This window comes from Chiloscyllium plagiosum, unplaced genomic scaffold (assembly GCF_037043375.1).
Source record: "Chiloscyllium plagiosum isolate Xiang-an unplaced genomic scaffold, Cpla_swu_hap1 HiC_scaffold_44, whole genome shotgun sequence".
Classification (NCBI taxonomy): domain Eukaryota; kingdom Metazoa; phylum Chordata; class Chondrichthyes; order Orectolobiformes; family Hemiscylliidae; genus Chiloscyllium; species Chiloscyllium plagiosum.
Genome location: NW_028270182.1, coordinates 4,466,823 through 4,486,291, shown reverse-complemented (window position 1 = coordinate 4,486,291; position 19,469 = coordinate 4,466,823). Strand labels below are relative to the sequence as shown.

Below are 19,469 nucleotides of genomic sequence, written 5' to 3'. Positions count from 1 at the left end.
GGGGTACAGACGGGTTTGTTGTCGGTGTACAGTTGGGGTTTGGGGTCGGGGTTTGGGGGTCGGGGTACAGACGGGTTTGTTGTCGGTGTACAGTTGGGGTTTGGGGTCGGGGTACAGACGGGTTTGTTGTCGGTGTACAGTTGGGGTTTGGGGTCGGGGTTTGGGGGTCGGGGTACAGTCAGGGTTTGTTGTCGGGGTACAGTCGGGGTTTGGGGTCGGGGTTTGGGGGTCGGGGTACAGTCAGGGTTTGTTGTCGGGGTACAGTCGGGGTTTGGGGGTCAGGGTACAGTCAGGGTTTGGGGTCGGGTTTGGGGGTCGGGGTACAGTCAGGGTTTGGGGTCGGGTTTGGGGGTCGGGGTACAGTCAGGTTTTAGGGGTCGGGGTACAGTCGGGGTTTGGTGTTGGGGGTTTGGGGGTCGGGATACAATCGGTGTTTGGAGTCGGGGTACAATCGGGTTTTAGGGGTCGGAGTACAGTCGGGGTTTGGGGGTCGGGGTCCAGTCGGGGTTGGGGTTTGGGGGTCGGGGTACAGTCGGGGTTTGGGGGTCGGGGTACAGTCAGGGTTTGTTGTCGGGGTACAGTCGGGGTTTGGGGGTCAGGGTACAGTCAGGGTTTGGGGTCGGTTTGGGGGTCGGGGTACAGTCGGGTTTTAGGGGTTGGGGTACAGTCGGGGTTTGGGGGTCGGGATACAATCGGTGTTTGGAGTCGGGGTACAATCGGGTTTTAGGGGTTGGGGTACAATCGGGTTTTAGGGGTTGGGGTACAGTCGGGGTTTGGGGGTCGGGGTACAGTCGGGGTTTGGTTATGGGGGTTTGGGGGTCGGGATACAATCGGTGTTTGGAGTCGGGGTACAATCGGGTTTTAGGGGTTGGGGTACAATCGGGTTTTAGGGGTTGGGGTACAGTCGGGGTTTGGGGTCGGGGTTTGGGGTCGGGGTTTGGGGGTCGGGGTTTGGGGTCAGGGTTTTGGAGAGTTGGGGGGGGGGGGGTTGGGGTTTGGCTCGCATTGTGTGAGGTAAGAGTTTGAGTCATGTGGGGTCGGTGTCCGAGTGCGGGAGTGCTGAGATTTCATGGAGTTGGGTTTGGGGTTGAGCTGGATCTGGGGTTGGGTTAGGAGACCCATGAGGATGAGGATGTGGATGTTGAGCAGCCAATTGAACCCCTGCACCCCCTGCCAGGACTGAGGGCTGACACTGGCTGTTACAGTAAGGGAACAATGCTCCTGACCCCTTCCTTTCTCTGTGCCTTTCTGACAGCTCGCTACCCCCTGCTGGAAGGGGAAGGCTCGATCCAAATTGTTCGAAATAAACGGAAAGCAGGTAACTACGTTCCAGGATTGACTCTCACTCCGGCTTAGTCTGTGAGATTGCACCCAGTTTCCCCCCACTCCATTACCACGGGAATCTCTCAGGACCCATCAATGATCTCTTCCCATTTCTCACCGAGGTACAGTCATAGTCATAGAGATATCCAGCATGGAAACAAACCTTGTGCTGACCAGATATCCTAAACTGATCTAGTCCCATTTACCCCAGACATCTCTGAACCCTTCGCACTGATCCAGATGCCTTTTAAATGTCCCTCAGCAATAACATTATGTTCTGTTTGTACAGAAACTGCACCCCCAGCCACAATATTGAAGTGACACCAAACTGTAGCCGTCCGAATCACTGCTCTCGCTATCATACCCCTGTTTGAGTCAGCGCAGAGGGGTGGGGGGTGGCTAAGCAGGACTATATTTGTTCTCCTCCTACAGCTGTAAAGAGGTGTTTAAAGTTTAAAATTTAAAAACACAGCACTGTCAGAGGGTCAGCACTGAGGGAGGGTGCACTGCCGGAGGGACAGTGCTGAGGGAGCTCTGCTCTGTCGGAGGGCCAGTGCTGAGGGAGTTCCGCTCTGTCGGAGGGCCAGTGCTGAGGGAGTTCCACTCTGTCGGAGGGCCAGTGCTGAGGGAGTTCCGCTCTGTCGAAGGATCAGTGCTGAGGGAGTGCCGCACTGTGGGAGGGTCAGTGCTGAGGGAGTGCCGCACTGTCGGAGGGTCAGTACTGAGGGAGTGCCGCACTGTGGGAGGGTCAGTGCTGAGGGAGTGCCGCACTGTGGGAGGGTCAGTGCTGAGGGAGCGTCGCACTGTCGGAGGGTCAGTGCTGAGGGAGCTCCACTCTGTCGGAGGGCCAGTGCTGAGGGAGTTCCGCTCTGTCGAAGGATCAGTGCTGAGGGAGTGCCGCACTGTCGGAGGGTCAGTGCTGAGGGAGTGGGCACTGTCGGAGGGTCAGTGCTGAGGGAGTGCCGCACTGTCAGAGGGTCAGTGCTGAGGGAGTGCCGCACTGTCAGAGGGTCAGTGCTGAGGGAGTGCCGCACTGTCGGAGGGTCAGTGCAGAGGGAGTGCCGCACTGTCGGAGGGTCAGTGCTGAGGGAGTGGGCACTGTCGGAGGTCAGTGCTGAGGGAGCACCGCACTGTCGAAGGATCAGTGCTGAGAGAGTGCCGCACTGTCGGAGGGTCAGTGCTGAGGGAGTGGGCACTGTCGGAGGGTCAGTGCTGAGGGAGTGCCGCACTGTCAGAGGGTCAGTGCTGAGGGAGTGCCGCACTGTCGGAGGGTCAGTGCTGAGGGTGTGCCGCACTGTCGGAGGGTCAGTGCTGAGGGAGTGCCGCACTGTCAGAGGGTCAGTGCTGAGGGAGTGCCGCACTGTCGGAGGGTCAGTGCTGAGGGAGCGCCGCACTGTCGGAGGGTCAGTGCTGAGGGAGTGGGCACTGTCGGAGGGTCAGTGCTGAGGGAGCACCGCACTGTCAAAGGATCAGTGCTGAGAGAGTGCCGCACTGTCGGAGGGTCAGTGCTGAGGGAGTGGGCACTGTCGGAGGGTCAGTGCTGAGGGAGTGCCGCACTGTCGGAGGGTCAGTGCTGAGGGAGCGCCGCACTTTCGGAGGGTCAGTGCTGAGGGAGTGGGCACTGTCGGAGGGTCAGTGCTGAGGGAGCACCGCACTGTCAAAGGATCAGTGCTGAGAGAGTGCCGCACTGTCGGAGGGTCAGTGCTGAGGGAGTGGGCACTGTCGGAGGGTCAGTGCTGAGGGAGTGCCGCACTGTCGGAGGGTCAGTACTGAGAGAGTGCCGCACTGTCAGAGGGTCAGTGCTGAGGGAGTGCCGCACTGTCGGAGGGTCAATGCTGAGGGAGTGTCACACTGTTGGAGGGTCAGTGCTGAGGGAGTGCAGCACTGTGGGAGAGTCAGTGCTGAGGGAGTGCCGCACTGTGGGAGGGTCAGTGCTGAGGGAGTGCCGCACTGTTAGAGGGTCAGTGCTGAGGGAGTGTCACACTGTTAGAGGGTCAGTGCTGAGGGAACGCCGCTCTGTCAGAGGGTCAGTGCTGAGGGAACGCCGCACTGTGGGAGGGTCAGTGCTGAGGGAGTGTCACACTGTGGGAGGGTCAGTGCTGAGGCAGTGTCGAGAGTGTGGTGCTGAAAATGCAGAGCAGGTCAGGCAGCATCTGAGCAGCAGGAGAATCGATGTTTCGGGCAAAAGTCCTTCATAAGGAATGAGGCTCGGAGCCTCCGGGGTGGGAGAGTTAAATGGGAGGGGGGTGGGGCTGGGGAGAAGGTAGCTGTGAGTGCAATAGGTGAGTGGGGGTGGGGATGAAGGTGATAGGTCAGAGAGGAGGGTGGAGTGGATAGGAGGGAAGGGAGATAGGCAGGTCATGGGTACGATGCTGAGCTGGAAGGTTGGAACTGGGGTAAGGTGAGGGGGGGGGGCGGAATGAGGAAACTGGTGAAGTCCACATTGATGCCCTGAGATTGAAGTGTTCCGAGGTGGAAGATGAGGCGTTCTTCCTCCAGGCGTCTGGTGGTGAGGGAACGGCAGTGAAGGAGGCCCAGGACCTCCATATCCTCGGCAGTGGGAGGGGGAGTTGAAATGTTGGGCCACGGGGCGGTTTGGTTGATTGGTGCGGGTGTCCCGGAGATGTTCTCTAAAGCGCTCTGCGAGGAGGCGCCCAGTCTCCCCAATGTAGAGGAGACCGCATCGGGAGCAACGGATACAATAGATGATATTAGTGGATGTGCAGGTAAAACTTTGATGGATGTGGAAGGCTCCTTTAGGGCCTTGGATGGAGGTGAGGGAGGAGGTGTGGGCGCAGGTTTTACAGTTCTTGCGGTGGCAGGGGAAGGTGCCAGGATGTGAGGGTGGGTCGTAGGGGGGCGTGGACCTGACCAGGTAGTCACGGAGGGAACGGTCTTTGCGGAAGGCGGAAAGGGTGGGGAGGGAAATATATCCCTGGTGGTGGGGTCTGTTTGGAGGTGGCGGAAATGTCGGCGGATGATTTGGTTTATGTGAAGGTTGGTAGGGTGGAAGGTGATCACCAGGGGCGTTCTGTCCTTCTTACGGTTGGAGAGGTGGGGTCTGAGGGCGGAGGTGCGGGATGTGGACGTGATGCGTTGGAGGGCATCTTAAACCACGTGGGAAGGGAAATTGTGGTCTCTAAAGAAGGAGGCCATCTGGTGTGTTCTGTGGTGGAACTGGTCCTCCTGGGAGCAGATACGGCGGAGGCGGAGGAATTGGGAATACGGGATGGCATTTTTGCCAGAGGTAGGGTGGGAAGAGGTGTAATCCAGGTAGCTGTGGGAGTCGGTGGGTTTGTAAAAAATATCAGTGTTGAGTCGGTCCTCGGGGATGGAGATGGACAGGTCCAGGAACGGGAGGGAAGGAGGTGTCAGAAATGGTCCAGGTGAATTTAAGGTCAGGGTGGAATGTGTTGGTGAAGTTGATGAACTGCACAACCTCCTCGCGGGAGCATGAGGTGGCGCCAATGCAGTCATCAATGTAGCGGAGGAAGAGGTGGGGAGTGGTGCCGGTGTAATTACGGAAGATCAACTGCTCTACATAGCCAACAAAGAGACAGGCATAGCTGGGGCCCATACGTGTGCCCATGGCTACCCCTTTGGTCTGGAGGAAGTGGGAGGTTTGAAAGGAGAAATGGTTAAGAGTGTGGACCAGTTCGGCCAAATGAATGAGAGTGTCGGTGGAAGGGTACTGTTGGGGACGTCAGGAGAGGGAAAAACAGAGGGCTTGGAGGCCCTGGTCATGGCGGATGGAGGTGTAGAGGGATTGGATGCCCATGGTGAAGATGAGGCGTTGGGGGCCGGGGAAACAGAAGTCTTGGAAGAGGTGGAGGGCGTGGGTGGTTTCTTGAATATATGTGGGGAGTTCCTGTCCCAGGAGGGATAGGACAGTATCGAGTTAGGTGGAGATATGTTCAGTGGGTTAGCAGCATGCTGAGACAATGGGTCGGCCAGGGTGGCCAGGCTTGTGGATCTTGGGAAGGAGGTAGAACCGGGCAGTGTGGGGTTCCCGAACTCCGACCGCCTCAACCTGGCCACCCCCCTCCCCCACTCCAACGCGTATCCCTCCACTCCAATCCAAACCTCACCATCAAACCAGCTGACAAAAGGGGTGCACGGTGGTAGTTTGGCGCACTGACCTCTACACCACTGAAGCCGGGCACCAACTCGAAGACACCTCCTCCACCTACCGCCCCTTTGACCATGACCCCACCCCCCCCATCAGCAAACCATTATCTCCCAGACCATACACAACCTCATCACCTCAGGAGATCTCCCATCCACAGCTTCCAACCTCATAGCTCAGGAACCCCGCACCGTCCAATTCTACCTCCTGACCTGCTGTGCTTTTCCAGCAACACACTCTCGACTCTGATCTCCAGCATCTGCAGATCTCACTTCCTCCTGAGGGAGTGTCACACTGTTGGAGGGTCAGTGGTGAGGGAACGCCACACTGTCAGAGGGTCAGTGCTGAGGGAGTGCCGCACTATCGGAGGGTGAGTGCTGAGGGAGCGCCACACTGTCGGAGGGTCAGTGCTGAGGGAGTGCCACACTGTCGGAGGGTCAGTGCTGAGGGAGTGCCGCACTGTTGGAGGGCCAGTGCTGAGGGAATGCCGCACTGTCGGAGGGTCAGTGCTGAGGGAGCGCCGCACTGTTGGAGGGTCAGCACTGAGGGTACGCCACACTGTCGGAGGGTCAGTGCTGAGGGAGTGCCGCACTGTCGGAGGGTCAGTGCTGAGGGAGCGCCGCACTGTCAGAGGGTCAGTGCTGAGGGAGCACCACACTGTCGGAGGGTCAGTGCTGAGGGAGCACCGCTCTGTTGGAGGGTCAGTGATGAGGGAGCAGTCAGTCGGAGGGTCAGTGCTGAGGGAGTGCTGCACTGTCGGAGGGTCAGTGCTTAGGGAGTGGGCACTTTCGGAGGATCAATGCTGAGGGAGCGCCGCACTGTCGGAGGGTCAATGCTGAGGGAGCGCCGCACTGTCGGAGGGTCAGTGCTGAGGGAGCTCCACTCTGTCGGAGGGTCAGTGCTGAGGGAGCACCGCTCTGTTGGAGGGTCAGTGATGAGGGAGCAGTCAGTCGGAGGGTCAGTGCTGAGGGAGTGCTGCACTGTCGGAGGGTCAGTGCTTAGGGAGTGGGCACTTTCGGAGGATCAATGCTGAGGGAGCGCCGCACTGTCGGAGGGTCAATGCTGAGGGAGCGCCGCACTGTCGGAGGGTCAGTGCTGAGGGAGCTCCACTCTGTCGGAGGGCCAGTGCTGAGGGAGTTCCGCTCTGTCGAAGGATCAGTGCTGAGGGAGTGCCGCACTGTCGGAGGGTCAGTGCTGAGGGAGCGCCGCACTGTCGGAGGGTCAGTGCTGAGGGAGTGGGCACTGTCGGAGGGTCAGTGCTGAGGGAGCACCGCACTGTCGAAGGATCAGTGCTGAGAGAGTGCCGCACTGTCGGAGGGTCAGTGCTGAGGGAGTGGGCACTGTCGGAGGGTCAGTGCTGACGGAGTGCCGCACTGTTGGAGGGTCAGTACTGAGAGAGTGCCGCACTGTCAGAGGGTCAGTGCTGATGGAGTGCCGCACTGTCGGAGGGTCAGTGCTGAGGGAGTGCCGCACTGTCGGAGGGTCAGTACTGAGAGAGTGCCGCACTGTCAGAGGGTCAGTGCTGAGGGAGTGCCGCACTGTCAGAGGGTCAGTGCTGAGGGAGTGCCGCACTGTCAGAGGGCCAGTGCTGAGGGAGTTCCGCTCTGTCGAAGGATCAGTGCTGAGGGAGTGCCGCACTGTCGGAGGGTCAATGCTGAGGGACCGCCGCACTGTCGGAGGATCAGTGCTGAGGGAGCGCCACACTGTCGGAGGGTCAGTGATGAGAGTGTGCCGCAGTGTCGGAGGGTCAGTGATGAGGGAGCAGTCAGTCGGAGGGTCAGTGCTGAGGGAGCGCCGCACTGTCGGAGGGTCAGCACTGAGGGAGCAGTCAGTCGGAGGGTCAGTGCTGAGGGAGCGCCGCACTATCGGAGGGTCAGTGCTGAGGGAGCGCCGCACTGTCGGAGGGTCAGCACTGCGGGTGCGCCACACTGTCGGAGGGTCAGTGCTGAGGGAGTGCCACACTGTCAGAGGGTCAGTGCTGAGGGAGCGCCGCACTGTCGGAGGGTCAGTGCTGAGGGAGTGGGCACTGTCGGAGGATCAGTGCTGAGGGAGCGCCGCACTGTCGGAGGGTCAGTGCTGAGGGAGCACCGCTCTGTTGGAGGGTCAGTGATGAGGGAGCAATCAGTCGGAGGGTCAGTGCTGAGGGAGTGCTGCACTGTCGGAGAGTCAGTGCTGAGGGAGTGGGCACTGTCGGAGGGTCAGTGCTGAGGGAGTGGGCGCTGACGGAGGATCAGTGCTGAGGGAGTGGGCACAGTCGGAGGGTCAGTGGTGAGGGAGCGCCGCACTGTCGGAGGGTCAGTGCTGAGGGAGCGCCGCTCTGTTGGAGGGTCAGTGATGAGGGAGCAATCAGTCGGAGGGTCAGTGCTGAGGGAGTGCTGCACTGTCGGAGGGTCAGTGCTGAGGGAGTGGGCACTGTCGGAGGGTCAGTGCTGAGGGAGTGGGCGCTGACGGAGGATCAGTGCTGAGGGAGTGGGCACAGTCGGAGGGTCAGTGGTGAGGGAGCGCCGCACTGTCGGAGGGTCAGTGCTGAGGGAGCGTCGCTCTGTTGGAGGGTCAGTGATGAGGGAGCAATCAGTCGGAGGGTCAGTGCTGAGGGAGTGCTGCACTGTCGCAGGGTCAGTGCTGAGGGAGTGGTCACTGTCGGAGTATCAGTGCTGAGGGAGTGCCGCACTGTCGGAGGGTCAATGCTGAGGGAGCGCCGCACTGTCGGAGGGTCAATGTTGAGGGAGCGCCGCACTGTCGGAGGGTCAGTGCTGAGAGTGTGCCGCAGTGTCGGAGGGTCAGTGATGAGGGAGCAGTCAGTCGGAGGGTCAGTGCTGAGGGAGCGCCGCACTGTCGGAGGGTCAGCACTGAGGGAGCAGTCAGTCGGAGGGTCAGTGCTGAGGGAGCGCCGCACTGTCGGAGGGTCAGCACTGCGGGTGCGCCACGCTGTCGGAGGGTCAGTGCTGAGGGAGCGCCACACTGTCAGAGGGTCAGTGCTGAGGGAGCGCCGCACTGTCGGAGGTTCAGCACTGAGGGAGCAGTCACTATCAGGGGGTTAGCATGGAGGGAGAGCTGCACTGTCGGAGGGTCAGTGCTGAGGGAGGGCCTCACTTTCGGAGGGTCAGTACTGAGGGAGCGCCGCACTGTCGGAGGGTCAGTGTTGAGGGAGTGCCGCACTGTCGGAGGGTCAGTGTTGAGGGAGTGCCGCACTGTCGGAGGGTCAGTGCTGAGGGAGTGAGCACTGTCAGAGGGTCAGTGCTGAGGGAGTGGGCATTGTCGGAGGGTCAGTGCTTGAGGGAGTTGGCACTGTCGGACGGTCAGTGCTGAGGGAGTGCCGCACTGTCGGAGGGTCAGTGTTGAGGGAGTGTCGCACTGTCGGAGGGTCAGTGCTGAGGGAGCGCCGCGCTGTCGGAGGGTCAGTGTTGAGGGAGTGTCGCACAATCGGAGGATCAGCACTGAGGGAGCAGTTAGTTGGAGGGTCAGTGCTGAGGGAGTGGGCACTGTCGGAGGGTCAGTGCTGAGGGAGTGGGCACTGTCGGAGGGTCAGTGCTGAGGGAATGGCACACTGTCGGAGGGTCAGTGCTGAGGGAGCAGTCAGTCGGAAGGTCAGTGCTGAGGGAGTGCCGCACTGTTGGAGGGTCAGTGCTGAGGGAGTGCCGCACTGTTGGAGGGTCAGTGCTGAGGGAGTGCCGCACTGTTGGAGGGTCAGTGCTGAGGGAGTGCCGCACTGTCGGAGGGTCAGTGCTGAGGGAGTGCCGCAATGTCGGATGTCAGTGCTGAGGGAGTGCCGCACTGTCGGAGGGTCAGTGTTGAGGGAGTGTCGCACTGTCGGAGGGTCAGTGTTGAGGGAGTGCCGCACAATTGGAGGATCAGCACTGAGGGAGCAGTTAGTTGGAGGGTCAGTGCTGAGGGAGTGGGCACTGTCGGAGAGTCAGTGCTGAGGGAGTGGGCACTGTCGGAGGGTCAGTGCTGAGGGAATGGCACACTGTCGGAGGGTCAGTGCTGAGGGAGCAGTCAGTCAGAAGGTCAGTGCTGAGGGAGTGCTGCACTGTTGGAGGATCAGTGCTGAGGGAGTGCAGCACTGTTGGAGGGTCAGTGCTGAGGGAGTGCCGCACTGTCGGAGGGTCAGTGCTGAGGGAGTGCCGCACTGTCGGAGGGTCAGTGCTGAGGGAGTGCCGCACTGTCGGAGGGTCAGTGCTGAGGGAGTGCTGCACTGTCGGAGGGTCAGTGCTGAGGGAGCGCCGCACTGTCGGAGGGTCAACACTGAGGGAGCAGTCAGTCAGAGGGTCAGTGCTGAGGGAGTGCCGCACTGTCGGAAGGTCAGTGATGAGGGAGCACCGCACTGTCGGAGGGTCAGCGCTGAGGGGGCGCCGCACTGTCGGAGGGTCAGCACTGAGGGAGCGCCACACTTTCGGAGGGTCAGTGCTGAGGGAGTGCTGCACTGTCGGAGGGTCAGTGCTGAGGGAGTGCCGCACTGTCAGAGGGTCAGTGCTGAGGGAGCGCCGCACTGTCGGAAGGTCAGTGATGAGGGAGCACTGCACTGTCGGAAGGTCAGTGATGAGGGAGCAGGCACTGTCGGTGGGTCAGCATTGAGGATGCACCACACTGTCGGAGGGTCAGCACTGAGGGAGCGCCACACTTTCGGAGGGTCAGTGCTGAGGGATTGGGCACTGTTGGAGGGTCAGTGCTGAGGGAGTGGGCACTGTCAGAGAGTCAGTGCTGAGGGAGCGCCGCACTGTCGGAGGGTCAGTGCTGAGGGATTGGGCACTGTTGGAGGGTCAGTGCTGAGGGAGTACCGCACTGTCGGAGAGTCAGTGCTGAGGGAGCGCCGCACTGTCGGAGGGTCAGAGCCGAGGGAGCGCTGCACTGTCGGAGGGTCAGAGCTGAGGGAATGCCGCACTGTTGGAGGGTCAGTGCTGAGGGAGCGCCGCACTGTCAGAGGGTCAGTGCTGAGGGAGCGCCGCACAATCGGAGGATCAGCACTGAGGGAGCAGTCAGTTGGAGGGTCAGTGCTGAGGGAGTGGGCACTGTCAGAGGGTCAGTGCTGAGGGAGTGCTGTACTGTCGGAGGGTCAGAGCTGAGGGAGTGCTGTACTGTCGGTGGTGCCCTCTTTTCAGTGAAACGTTTGCTGGTGTACGGTGAAGATCCCACAGTCGGTATTCCAGCTGGAGTCAGGGTGTTTTTGTCAATATTAGCTGTTAAGAAACACCAGTCTGTGTGCCCACGAACAGTGACTGCTGCTCAGGGTCAAACACTCTGACCTTTTCCCTTTGAGATGTCGAGTTGCTCCAGGGAAAATCCCAAATTGAGGAATGACGGGAGAAGGGACGGGTTAACATGAAGGGGGAGTATATTTTTCTCTGATAAGGCCAGATTTTACTTCCCATCCCTAACTGTAGTTGAGTGAATGTCTCTGGGAGCAGTTGTGCCTCAATCCCATCACTGCAGGGTCCGAAGTCACATGTAGGCCCGACTGGGTAAAACTGTGCACAATACTCCAAATGTGATCTGACCAGAGCCTTATAAAGTAAGGACGTCAGAAATAAAGGGCATTAGTGAACCAGATGGGTGTTTACAGGAATCACAGACAGTTTCGCGTTCACCTTCACTGAGCCTAGCTTTCATTTCCAGATTTACTTCCTGAATGGAGCAGCTGTGGTGGCATTTCTAACAAAAACAGAAAATGCTGGAAAATCTGGCAGCATCTGTGGGGGGAGAGAAACAGAGAGACTCTCCACAGATACTGCCAGGCCTGCTGAGAGTTTCTGTTTTGGTTTCCGATTTCCAGCATCCACAGCGGGTACTTTTTTGTGAGATGTATAATTGTGTAAGCCCCGTTTTAGCCCAGGACATCTGAGGCCTTATCCAGTCACATAACAGCTCTGACCATTCAGCTGTAGGCAGGAGAATTGTTTAGGATGTACTAACAGTTTCCTGCTGTCTCCCTATTTCAGTTGAGCCAGGTACAAAGTTCTGGCCAGTGAGAGAGATCATCACAACCAGTAAGTCTATGCACTGCAATCACTTTGGGAAGCCTCTGAGTTGTTGAAATGATAAGACAGGAGCAGAAGTTAGGCCATTCAGCCCATCGAGCCTGCTCTGCCATTGAATCTTTGCTGATGCGTTTCCCAACCTCATTCTCCCGCTTACTCCCCATATCCCTTAATCCCTTTGATACTCAAGACCCTATCTACCTCCATCTTGAATATCCTGAGTGACCTGCCCTCCACAGCCTTCTGTGGCAGTGAATCCCATCGATTCCCCGCTCTCTGGCTGAAGACGTTTCTCCTTCTCTCCGTTCTAAAAGGTCTTCCCTTTACCCTAAGGCTGTGCCCTGGGGTCTGAGTCTCTCTTGCCAATTGAAACATCTTCCCAACATCCTCTCTGTCCAGGCCAGTCAGTATTCTGTATTACTTTAGATTAGATTAGATTCCCTACAGTGTGAAAACAGACCCTTCGGCCCAACCAGTCCACACCGACCCTCCGAAGAGTAACCCACCCAGACCCATTCCCCTCTAACTAATGCAGTTAATTTAGCCTGGCCAATTCACCCTAACCTGCATATCTTTGGATGGTGGGTGGAAACCGGAGCACCCGAAGGAAACCCACGCAGACACTGGGAGAATGTACAAACTCCTCACAGACAGTCACCCAAGGGTGGGATTGAACCTGGGTCCCTGGCGCCGTGAGGCAGCAGTGCTAACCACTGAGCCACCACGTATGTTTCAATTAGATCCCTCCCTCCTCCTTCTAAACTCCAGTGAGTATTGTCCCAGAATCCTCAAACGCTCCTCATATGTTAAGCTTTCCATTCCTGGCACCAGACTCAGGAACCTCCTCCGAACACTCTCCAGGGCCAGTACATCCTTCCTGAGATATGGGGCCCAAAACTGCTCACAATACTCGAAATGTGGTCTGACCAGAGCCTTATACAGCCTCAGGTGGACATCCCTTAGTCCTCTCAAGATGAATAACTACATTGTATTTCCTTCCTAACTACCAACTCAACCTGCACATTTACCTCAAGAGAAATGTGGACTGGAACTCTCGAGTCTCTTTGCACTTCAGATTTCTGAATTTTCTCCCCATTTCGAAAACAGTCCATACCTCGATTCTTCCCACCAAAGTGCATGACCTCACACTTTCCCACATTGTATTCCATCTGCCACTTCTTTGCCCACTCTCCTAACCTGTCCAGATCCTCCTGCAGCCTCCCTGCCTCCTCAATACTACCTGTCCCTCTACCTATCTTTGTATCATCTGCAAACTTCACCAGAATGTCCTCAGCTCCTTCATCTAGATCGTTATAAAGTATAACGATAAAAGTTGTGGTCCCAACACTGAGCCTTGCGGAACATCACTCCTCTCCGGCTGCCATCCTGAGAAGGAACCTTTTTCTCCTCACTCTGTGCTTCCTGTCAGACAGCCAGGCTTTTATCCATGCTAGCACCTTGCTGTAATACCATGGGGCCCTTATCTTACTCAGTAGCCTCCTGTGCAGCACCTTGTCAAAGGCCTTCTTGAAGTCCAGATAGATAACATCCATTGGCCCTCTTTGGTCTAATCTGATCATTATAACATTGTAAAGATGTACCCCACAGAAACAGGCCCTTCGGACCAACTCATCCATGCTGACCAAATATCCTAAACTAATCTAGTCTCATTTGCCAGCACTTGGCCCATATCCCTCCAAACCCTTCTTATTCATATACCCATCAGATGCCTTTTAAATGTTGTCATTGTACCACCCTCCACCACTTCCTCTGGCAGCTCATTCCATACACACACCACCCTCTGTGTGAAAATGTTGCCCCTTTATATCTTTCCTCTCTTACCCTAAACCTATGCCCTCTAGTTCTCCCCCACCCCAGGGAAAAGGCTTTGTCTGTTTACCCTATCCATGCTCCTTGTAATTTTGTAAACCTCTATAAGGTCACCCCTCAGCCTCCAACACTCCAGGGAAAACAGCCCCAGCCTGTTCAGCCTCTCCCTGTAGCTCAAACCCTCCAACCCTGGCAACATCCTTGTAAATCTTTTCCGAACCCTTTCAAGTTTCACAATATCTTTCCGATAGGGAGGAGACCAGAATTGCACGCAATATTCCAACAGTGGCCTAACCAATGTCCTGTACACCCACAACATGACCTCCCAACTCCTGTACTCAATACTCTGACCAATAACGGAAAGCATACCAAACGCCTTCTTCACTATCCTACCTACCTGCGACTCCACTTTCAAGGAGCTATGACACTGCACTCCAAGGTCTCTTTGTTCAGCAACACTCCCTAGGACCTTACCATTAACTCCACAAAGAATTCTAGCAGATTTGTCAGGCATGACCTCCCCTTGATGAAACCATGCTGACTTTACCCTATTTTACCGTACACTTCTGAGTATTCAGAAAACTCATCTTTCACAACAGACTCCAAAGTCCTACCAACAACTGAGGTCAGGCTAATCGGCCTATAATTCCCAGTGTCTTTCCTTACTCTTTTCTGAAACAAGGAGTTACATTAACGATTTCCAGTCCTGTGGGACCCTCCCTGACTTCTGTGATTCCTGAAAAATGACTACTAAAACCTCCACTATCTCTTCAGCTATCTCCTTCAGAATTCTAGGGTGGAGCTCATCTGGTTCAGGAGATGGAGAGAGTGTTACAGACTCTGGGGAGGGATGGAGTGAGTGTTACAGACTCTGGGGAGGGATGGAGTGAGTGTTACAGACTCTGGAGAAAGGATGGAGTGAGTGTTACAGACTCTGGGGAGGGATGGTGTGAGTGTTACAGACTCTGGAGAGGGATGGAGTGAGTGTTACAGACTCTGGAGAGGGATGGAGTGAGTGTTACAGACTCTGGGGAGGGATGGAGTGAGTGTTACAGACTCTGGGGAGGATGGAGTGAGTGTTACAGACTCTGGGGAGGGATGGAGTGAGTGTTACAGACTCTGGGGAGGGATGGAGTGAGTGTTGTAGACTCTGGAGAAAGGATGGAGTGAGTGTTACAGACTCTGTAGAGGAATGGAGTGAGTGTTACAGATTCTGGAGAAGGTATGGAGTGAGTGTTACAGACTCTGGGGAGGATGGAGTGAGTGTTACAGACTCTGGGGAGGATGGACTGAGTGTTACAGACTCTGGGGAGGATGGAGTGAGTTTTACAGACTCTAGGGAGGGATGGAGTGAGTGTTACAGACTCTGGGGAGGGATGGAGTGAGTATTACAGACAATGGGGAGGATGGAGTGAGTGTTACAGACTCTGGGGAGGGATGGAGTGAGTGTTATATACTCTGGAGAAGGGGAAGAGTGAGTGTTACAAACTCTGGAGAAGGGATGGAGTGAGTGTTACAGACTCAGGAGAAGGGGAGGAATGAGTGTTACAGACTCTGGAGAGGGATGGAGTGAGTGATAAATACTCTGGAGAAAGCATAGGAAGGGGTGGAGTGAGTGTTACAGACTCTGGAGAAAGGATGGAGTGAGTGTTACAGACTCTGGAGAAAGGATGGAGTGAATGTTACAGACTCTGGGGAAGGATGGAGTGAGTGTTACAGACTCTGAGGAGGGATGGAGTGAGTGTTACAGACTCTGAGGAGGGATGGAGTGAGTGTTACAGACTCTGGAGAAAGGATGGAGTGAGTGTTACAGACTCTGAGGAGGGATGGAGTGAGTGTTACCGACTCTGAGGAGGGATGGAGTGAGTGTTACAGACTCTGGGGAGAATGGGGTGAGTGTTACAGACTCTGGGGAGGATGGAGTGAGTGTTACAGACTCTGAGGAGGGATGGAGTGAGTGTTACAGACTCTGGGGAGGATGGAGTGAGTGTTACAGACTCTGGGGAGGATGGAGTGAGTGTTACAGACTCTGAGGAGGATGGAGTGAGTGTTACAGACTCTGAGGAGGGATGGAGTGAGTGTTACAGACTCTGAGGAGGGATGGAGTGAGTGTTACAGACTCTGGGGAAGGATGGAGTGAGTGTTACAGACTCTGAGGAGGGATGGTGTGAGTGTTACAGACTCTGAGGAGGGATGGAGTGAGTGTTACAGACTCTGGGGAAGGATGGAGTGAGTGTTACAGACTCTGAGGAGGGATGGAGTGAGTGTTACAGACTCTGGGGAGGATGGAGTGAGTGTTACAGACTCTGGGGAGGATGGAGTGAGTGTTACAGACTCTGAGGAGGGATGGAGTGAGTGTTACAGACTCTGGGGAGGATGGACTGAGTGTTACAGACTCTGGAGCAGGTGTGGAAGGGACGGAGTGAGTGTTAGAGACTCTGGAGAGGGATGGAGTGAGTGTTACAGACTCTGGAGAGGGATGGAGTGAGTGTTACAGACTCTGTAAGGGGTGTGGAAGGATGGAGTGAGTGTTACAGACTCTGGGGAAGGATGGAGTGAGTGTTACAGACTGTAAGGGGTGTGGAAGGATGGAGTGAGTGTTACAGACTCTGGGGAAGGATGGAGTGAGTGTTACAGACTCTGGGGAGGATGGAGTGAGTGTTACAGACTCTGGGAAAGATGGAGTGAGTGTTACAGACTCTGGAGCAGGTGTGGAAGGGATGGAGTGAGTGTTACAGACTCTGGAGAGGGATGGAATGAGTGTTACAGACTGTGGGGAGGATGGAGTGAGTGTTACAGACTCTGTAAGGGGTGTGAAAGGATGGAGTGAGTGTTACAGACTCTGGGGAAGGATGGAGTGAGTGTTACAGACTCTGTAAGGGGTGTGAAAGGATGGAGTGAGTGTTACAGACTCTGGGGAAGGATGGAGTGAGTGTTACAGACTCTGGGGAGGATGGAGTGAGTGTTACAGACTCTGGGGAAGATGGAGTGAGTGTTACAGACTCTGGAGCAGGTGTGGAAGGGACGGAGTGAGTGTTGCAGACTCTGGGGAGGGACGGAGTGAGTGTTGCAGACTCTGGGGAGGGACGGAGTGAGTGTTGCAGACTCTGTCAGGGGTGTGGAAGGGACGGAGTGAGTGTTGCAGACTCAGTCAGGGGTGTGGAAGGGATGGAGTGAGTGTTACAGACTCTGGGGAGGGACGGAGTGAGTGTTGCAGACTCTGTAAGGGGTGTGGAAGGATGGAGTGAGTGTTACAGACTCTGTAAGGGGTGTGGGAGGGACGGAGTGAGTGTTGCAGACTCTGGGGAGGGACGGAGTGAGTGTTGCAGACTCTGTAAGGGGTGTGGGAGGGACGGAGTGAGTGTTGCAGACTCTGGGGAGGGACGGAGTGAGTGTTGCAGACTCTGTAAGGGGTGTGGAAGGGACGGAGTGAGTGTTGCAGACTCTGGGGAGGGACGGAGTGAGTGTTGCAGACTCTGTAAGGGGTGTGGAAGGATGGAGTGAGTGTTACAGACTCTGTAAGGGGTGTGGGAGGGACGGAGTGAGTGTTGCAGACTCTGGGGAGGGACGGAGTGAGTGTTGCAGACTCTGTAAGGGGTGTGGAAGGGACGGAGTGAGTGTTGCAGACTCTGGGGAGGGACGGAGTGAGTGTTGCAGACTCTGTAGAAGGTGTACAATGTGATTGTCTGTTATGTATCTGTTTCCAGCTCGCCGCCCATTCAGGAAGGGCCACCCACAGTCTGTGAGGAATCGCCGTGCAGGTATCTGACATCCCCACAGCCATCCCCACCCCTGTCCTCTACTGCCCAATCCCATCCCCACCCCTGTCCTCTACTGCCCAATCCCATCCCCGAGCCCCTGTCCTCTACTGCCCAATCCCATCCCCACCCCTGTCCTCTACTGCCCAATCCCATCCCCGAGCCCCTGTCCTCTACTGCCCAATCCCATCCCCACCCCTGTCCTCTACTGCCCAATCCCATCCCCACCCCTGTCCTCTACTGCCCAATCCCATCCCCGAGCCCCTGTCCTCTACTGCCCAATCCCATCCCCGAGCCCCTGTCCTCTACTGCCCAATCCCATCCCCACCCCTGTCCTCTACTGCCCACTCCCATCCCCACCCCTGTCCTCTACTGCCCAATCCCATCCCCACCCCTGTCCTCTACTGCCCAATCCCATCCCCACCCCTGTCCTCTACTGCCCAATCCCATCCCCACCCCTGTCCTCTACTGCCCAATCCCATCCCCACCCCTGTCCTCTACTGCCCAATCCCATCCCCACCCCTGTCCTCTACTGCCCAATCCCATCCCCACCCCTGTCCTCTACTGCCCAATCCCATCCCCACCCCTGTCCTCTACTGCCCAATCCCATCCCCACCCCTGTCCTCTACTGCCCAATCCCATCCCCACCCCTGTCCTCTACTGCCCAATCCCATCCCTGAGCCCCTGTCCTCTACTGCCCAATCCCATCCCCACCCCTGTCCTCTACTGCCCAATCCCATCCCCACCCCTGTCCTCTACTGCCCAATCCCATCCCCGAGCCCCTGTCCTCTACTGCCCAATCCCATCCCCACCCCTGTCCTCTACTGCCCAATCCCATCCCCACCCCTGTCCTCTACTGCCCAATCCCATCCCCGAGCCCCTGTCCTCTACTGCCCAATCCCATCCCCACCCCTGTCCTCTACTGCCCAATCCCATCCCCGAGCCCCTGTCCTCTACTGCCCAATCCCATCCCCACCCCTGTCCTCTACTGCCCAATCCCATCCCCACCCCTGTCCTCTACTGCCCAATCCCATCCCCACCCCTGTCCTCTACTGCCCAATCCCATCCCCACCCCTGTCCTCTACTGCCCAATCCCATCCCCACCCCTGTCCTCTACTGCCCAATCCCATCCCCACCCCTGTCCTCTACTGCCCAATCCCATCCCCACCCCTGTCCTCTACTGCCCAATCCCATCCCCACCCCTGTCCTCTACTGCCCAATCCCATCCCCACCCCTGTCCTCTACTGCCCAATCCCATCCCCACCCCTGTCCTCTACTGCCCAATCCCATCCCCACCCCTGTCCTCTACTGCCCAATCCCATCCCCACCCCTGTCCTCTACTGCCCAATCCCATCCCCACCCCTGTCCTCTACTGCCCAATCCCATCCCCACCCCTGTCCTCTACTGCCCAATCCCATCCCCGAGCCCCTGTCCTCTCCACCCCCTTAGCCTCTCTGGCGAGAGGAATGAATGAATTGTCTCACGTGGCTCTGAGCTGTAGAGACCAGGAAGCTGCCCAGCCTGATCCCTGGGGCGTGGGGGGAGGGAGGGTACAGTGCGTACAGCAGTGTGGTGCAAGCAGTACTAAGGCCTGTAACCGGCCACGCAGTGGGGTAACGTTCACCCAGAAAGGTCCCCACTCCCCTCCAGCAGGGACCTGAGTGGAACGTTTGTGCAGGTGTGGGACAGGCAGATATGTGATGCTGTCACAGTTGAATTGCCTGTCCTTGAAGTGTTGTCAACTCATGGGTGTGAAATACCCTCCCCTCCCCCACCGTCAGCTGAGTTTCTGTGCGTGTAGATGTCTCCACATGGCAGCGGCAGGGGGGAAGGAGGGGATACAGGGAGTACAGCCCCCAACTGGAAAGGTGCAGACTGGGGAGGTGATGGTCTGGTGCTACTACAGCCAGACGATTAATCCCAGAGACCTAGCTCATGTTCCAGCAGACGGTGAAACCTGCATTCCTAAAGAATCTGGTTTGAAGAGTCTAATGAAGGCCGTGAGCCCATTGTCGATTGTTGGGAAACCCCATCTGGTCCACTGATGTCCTTTAGGGTCGGAAACTGCCACCCTTACCTGGGCTGACCTACACGTGACTCCAGACCCACAGCAATGGGGTTGACCTTTAACTGCCCTCTGGGTAATGAATGCTGGCCTAGCCAGAGATGGTGAATTCCATGAGTGATTACTAAATGAACAGGTTGGAGTTGGGCCAGTCTCGAGGGTTTTGGATTTTGTTTCCCTCCACCACAACCCCCCCCCCTCTCTCTCTCTCTCTCTCTGTTTTCAGTTTGAGTTGAACATGTCATTATTTTAACTGTGCTCTCCCCTCTGCGACAGAACCGTCTCCATCCAGCAAGCCATACCTTAAAGAGTACATCACTTCTGGTAGGTGCTGTTTTTCGGCAGAGGGTGAACACTGTTAATGGGGGAGGAGAAGAGAGGGGAGAATGGGG

The 19,469-nt window shown here is 56.8% G+C and overlaps 1 protein-coding gene across 1 annotated transcript in view; it reads left to right on the top strand.

Annotated features, from left to right (window-relative positions):
- LOC148136863 (uncharacterized) overlaps nucleotides 1-19,469 on the top strand; it is a 70,573-nt gene that overhangs the window by 38,130 nt on the left and 12,974 nt on the right. The window contains exons 6-9 of the mRNA XM_087982837.1: nucleotides 1,256-1,318; nucleotides 11,386-11,433; nucleotides 16,962-17,015; nucleotides 19,354-19,401. Coding sequence (XP_087838963.1) covers nucleotides 1,256-1,318; nucleotides 11,386-11,433; nucleotides 16,962-17,015; nucleotides 19,354-19,401 — 213 coding nt within the window. The remainder of the gene's footprint in view (nucleotides 1-1,255; nucleotides 1,319-11,385; nucleotides 11,434-16,961; nucleotides 17,016-19,353; nucleotides 19,402-19,469) is intronic.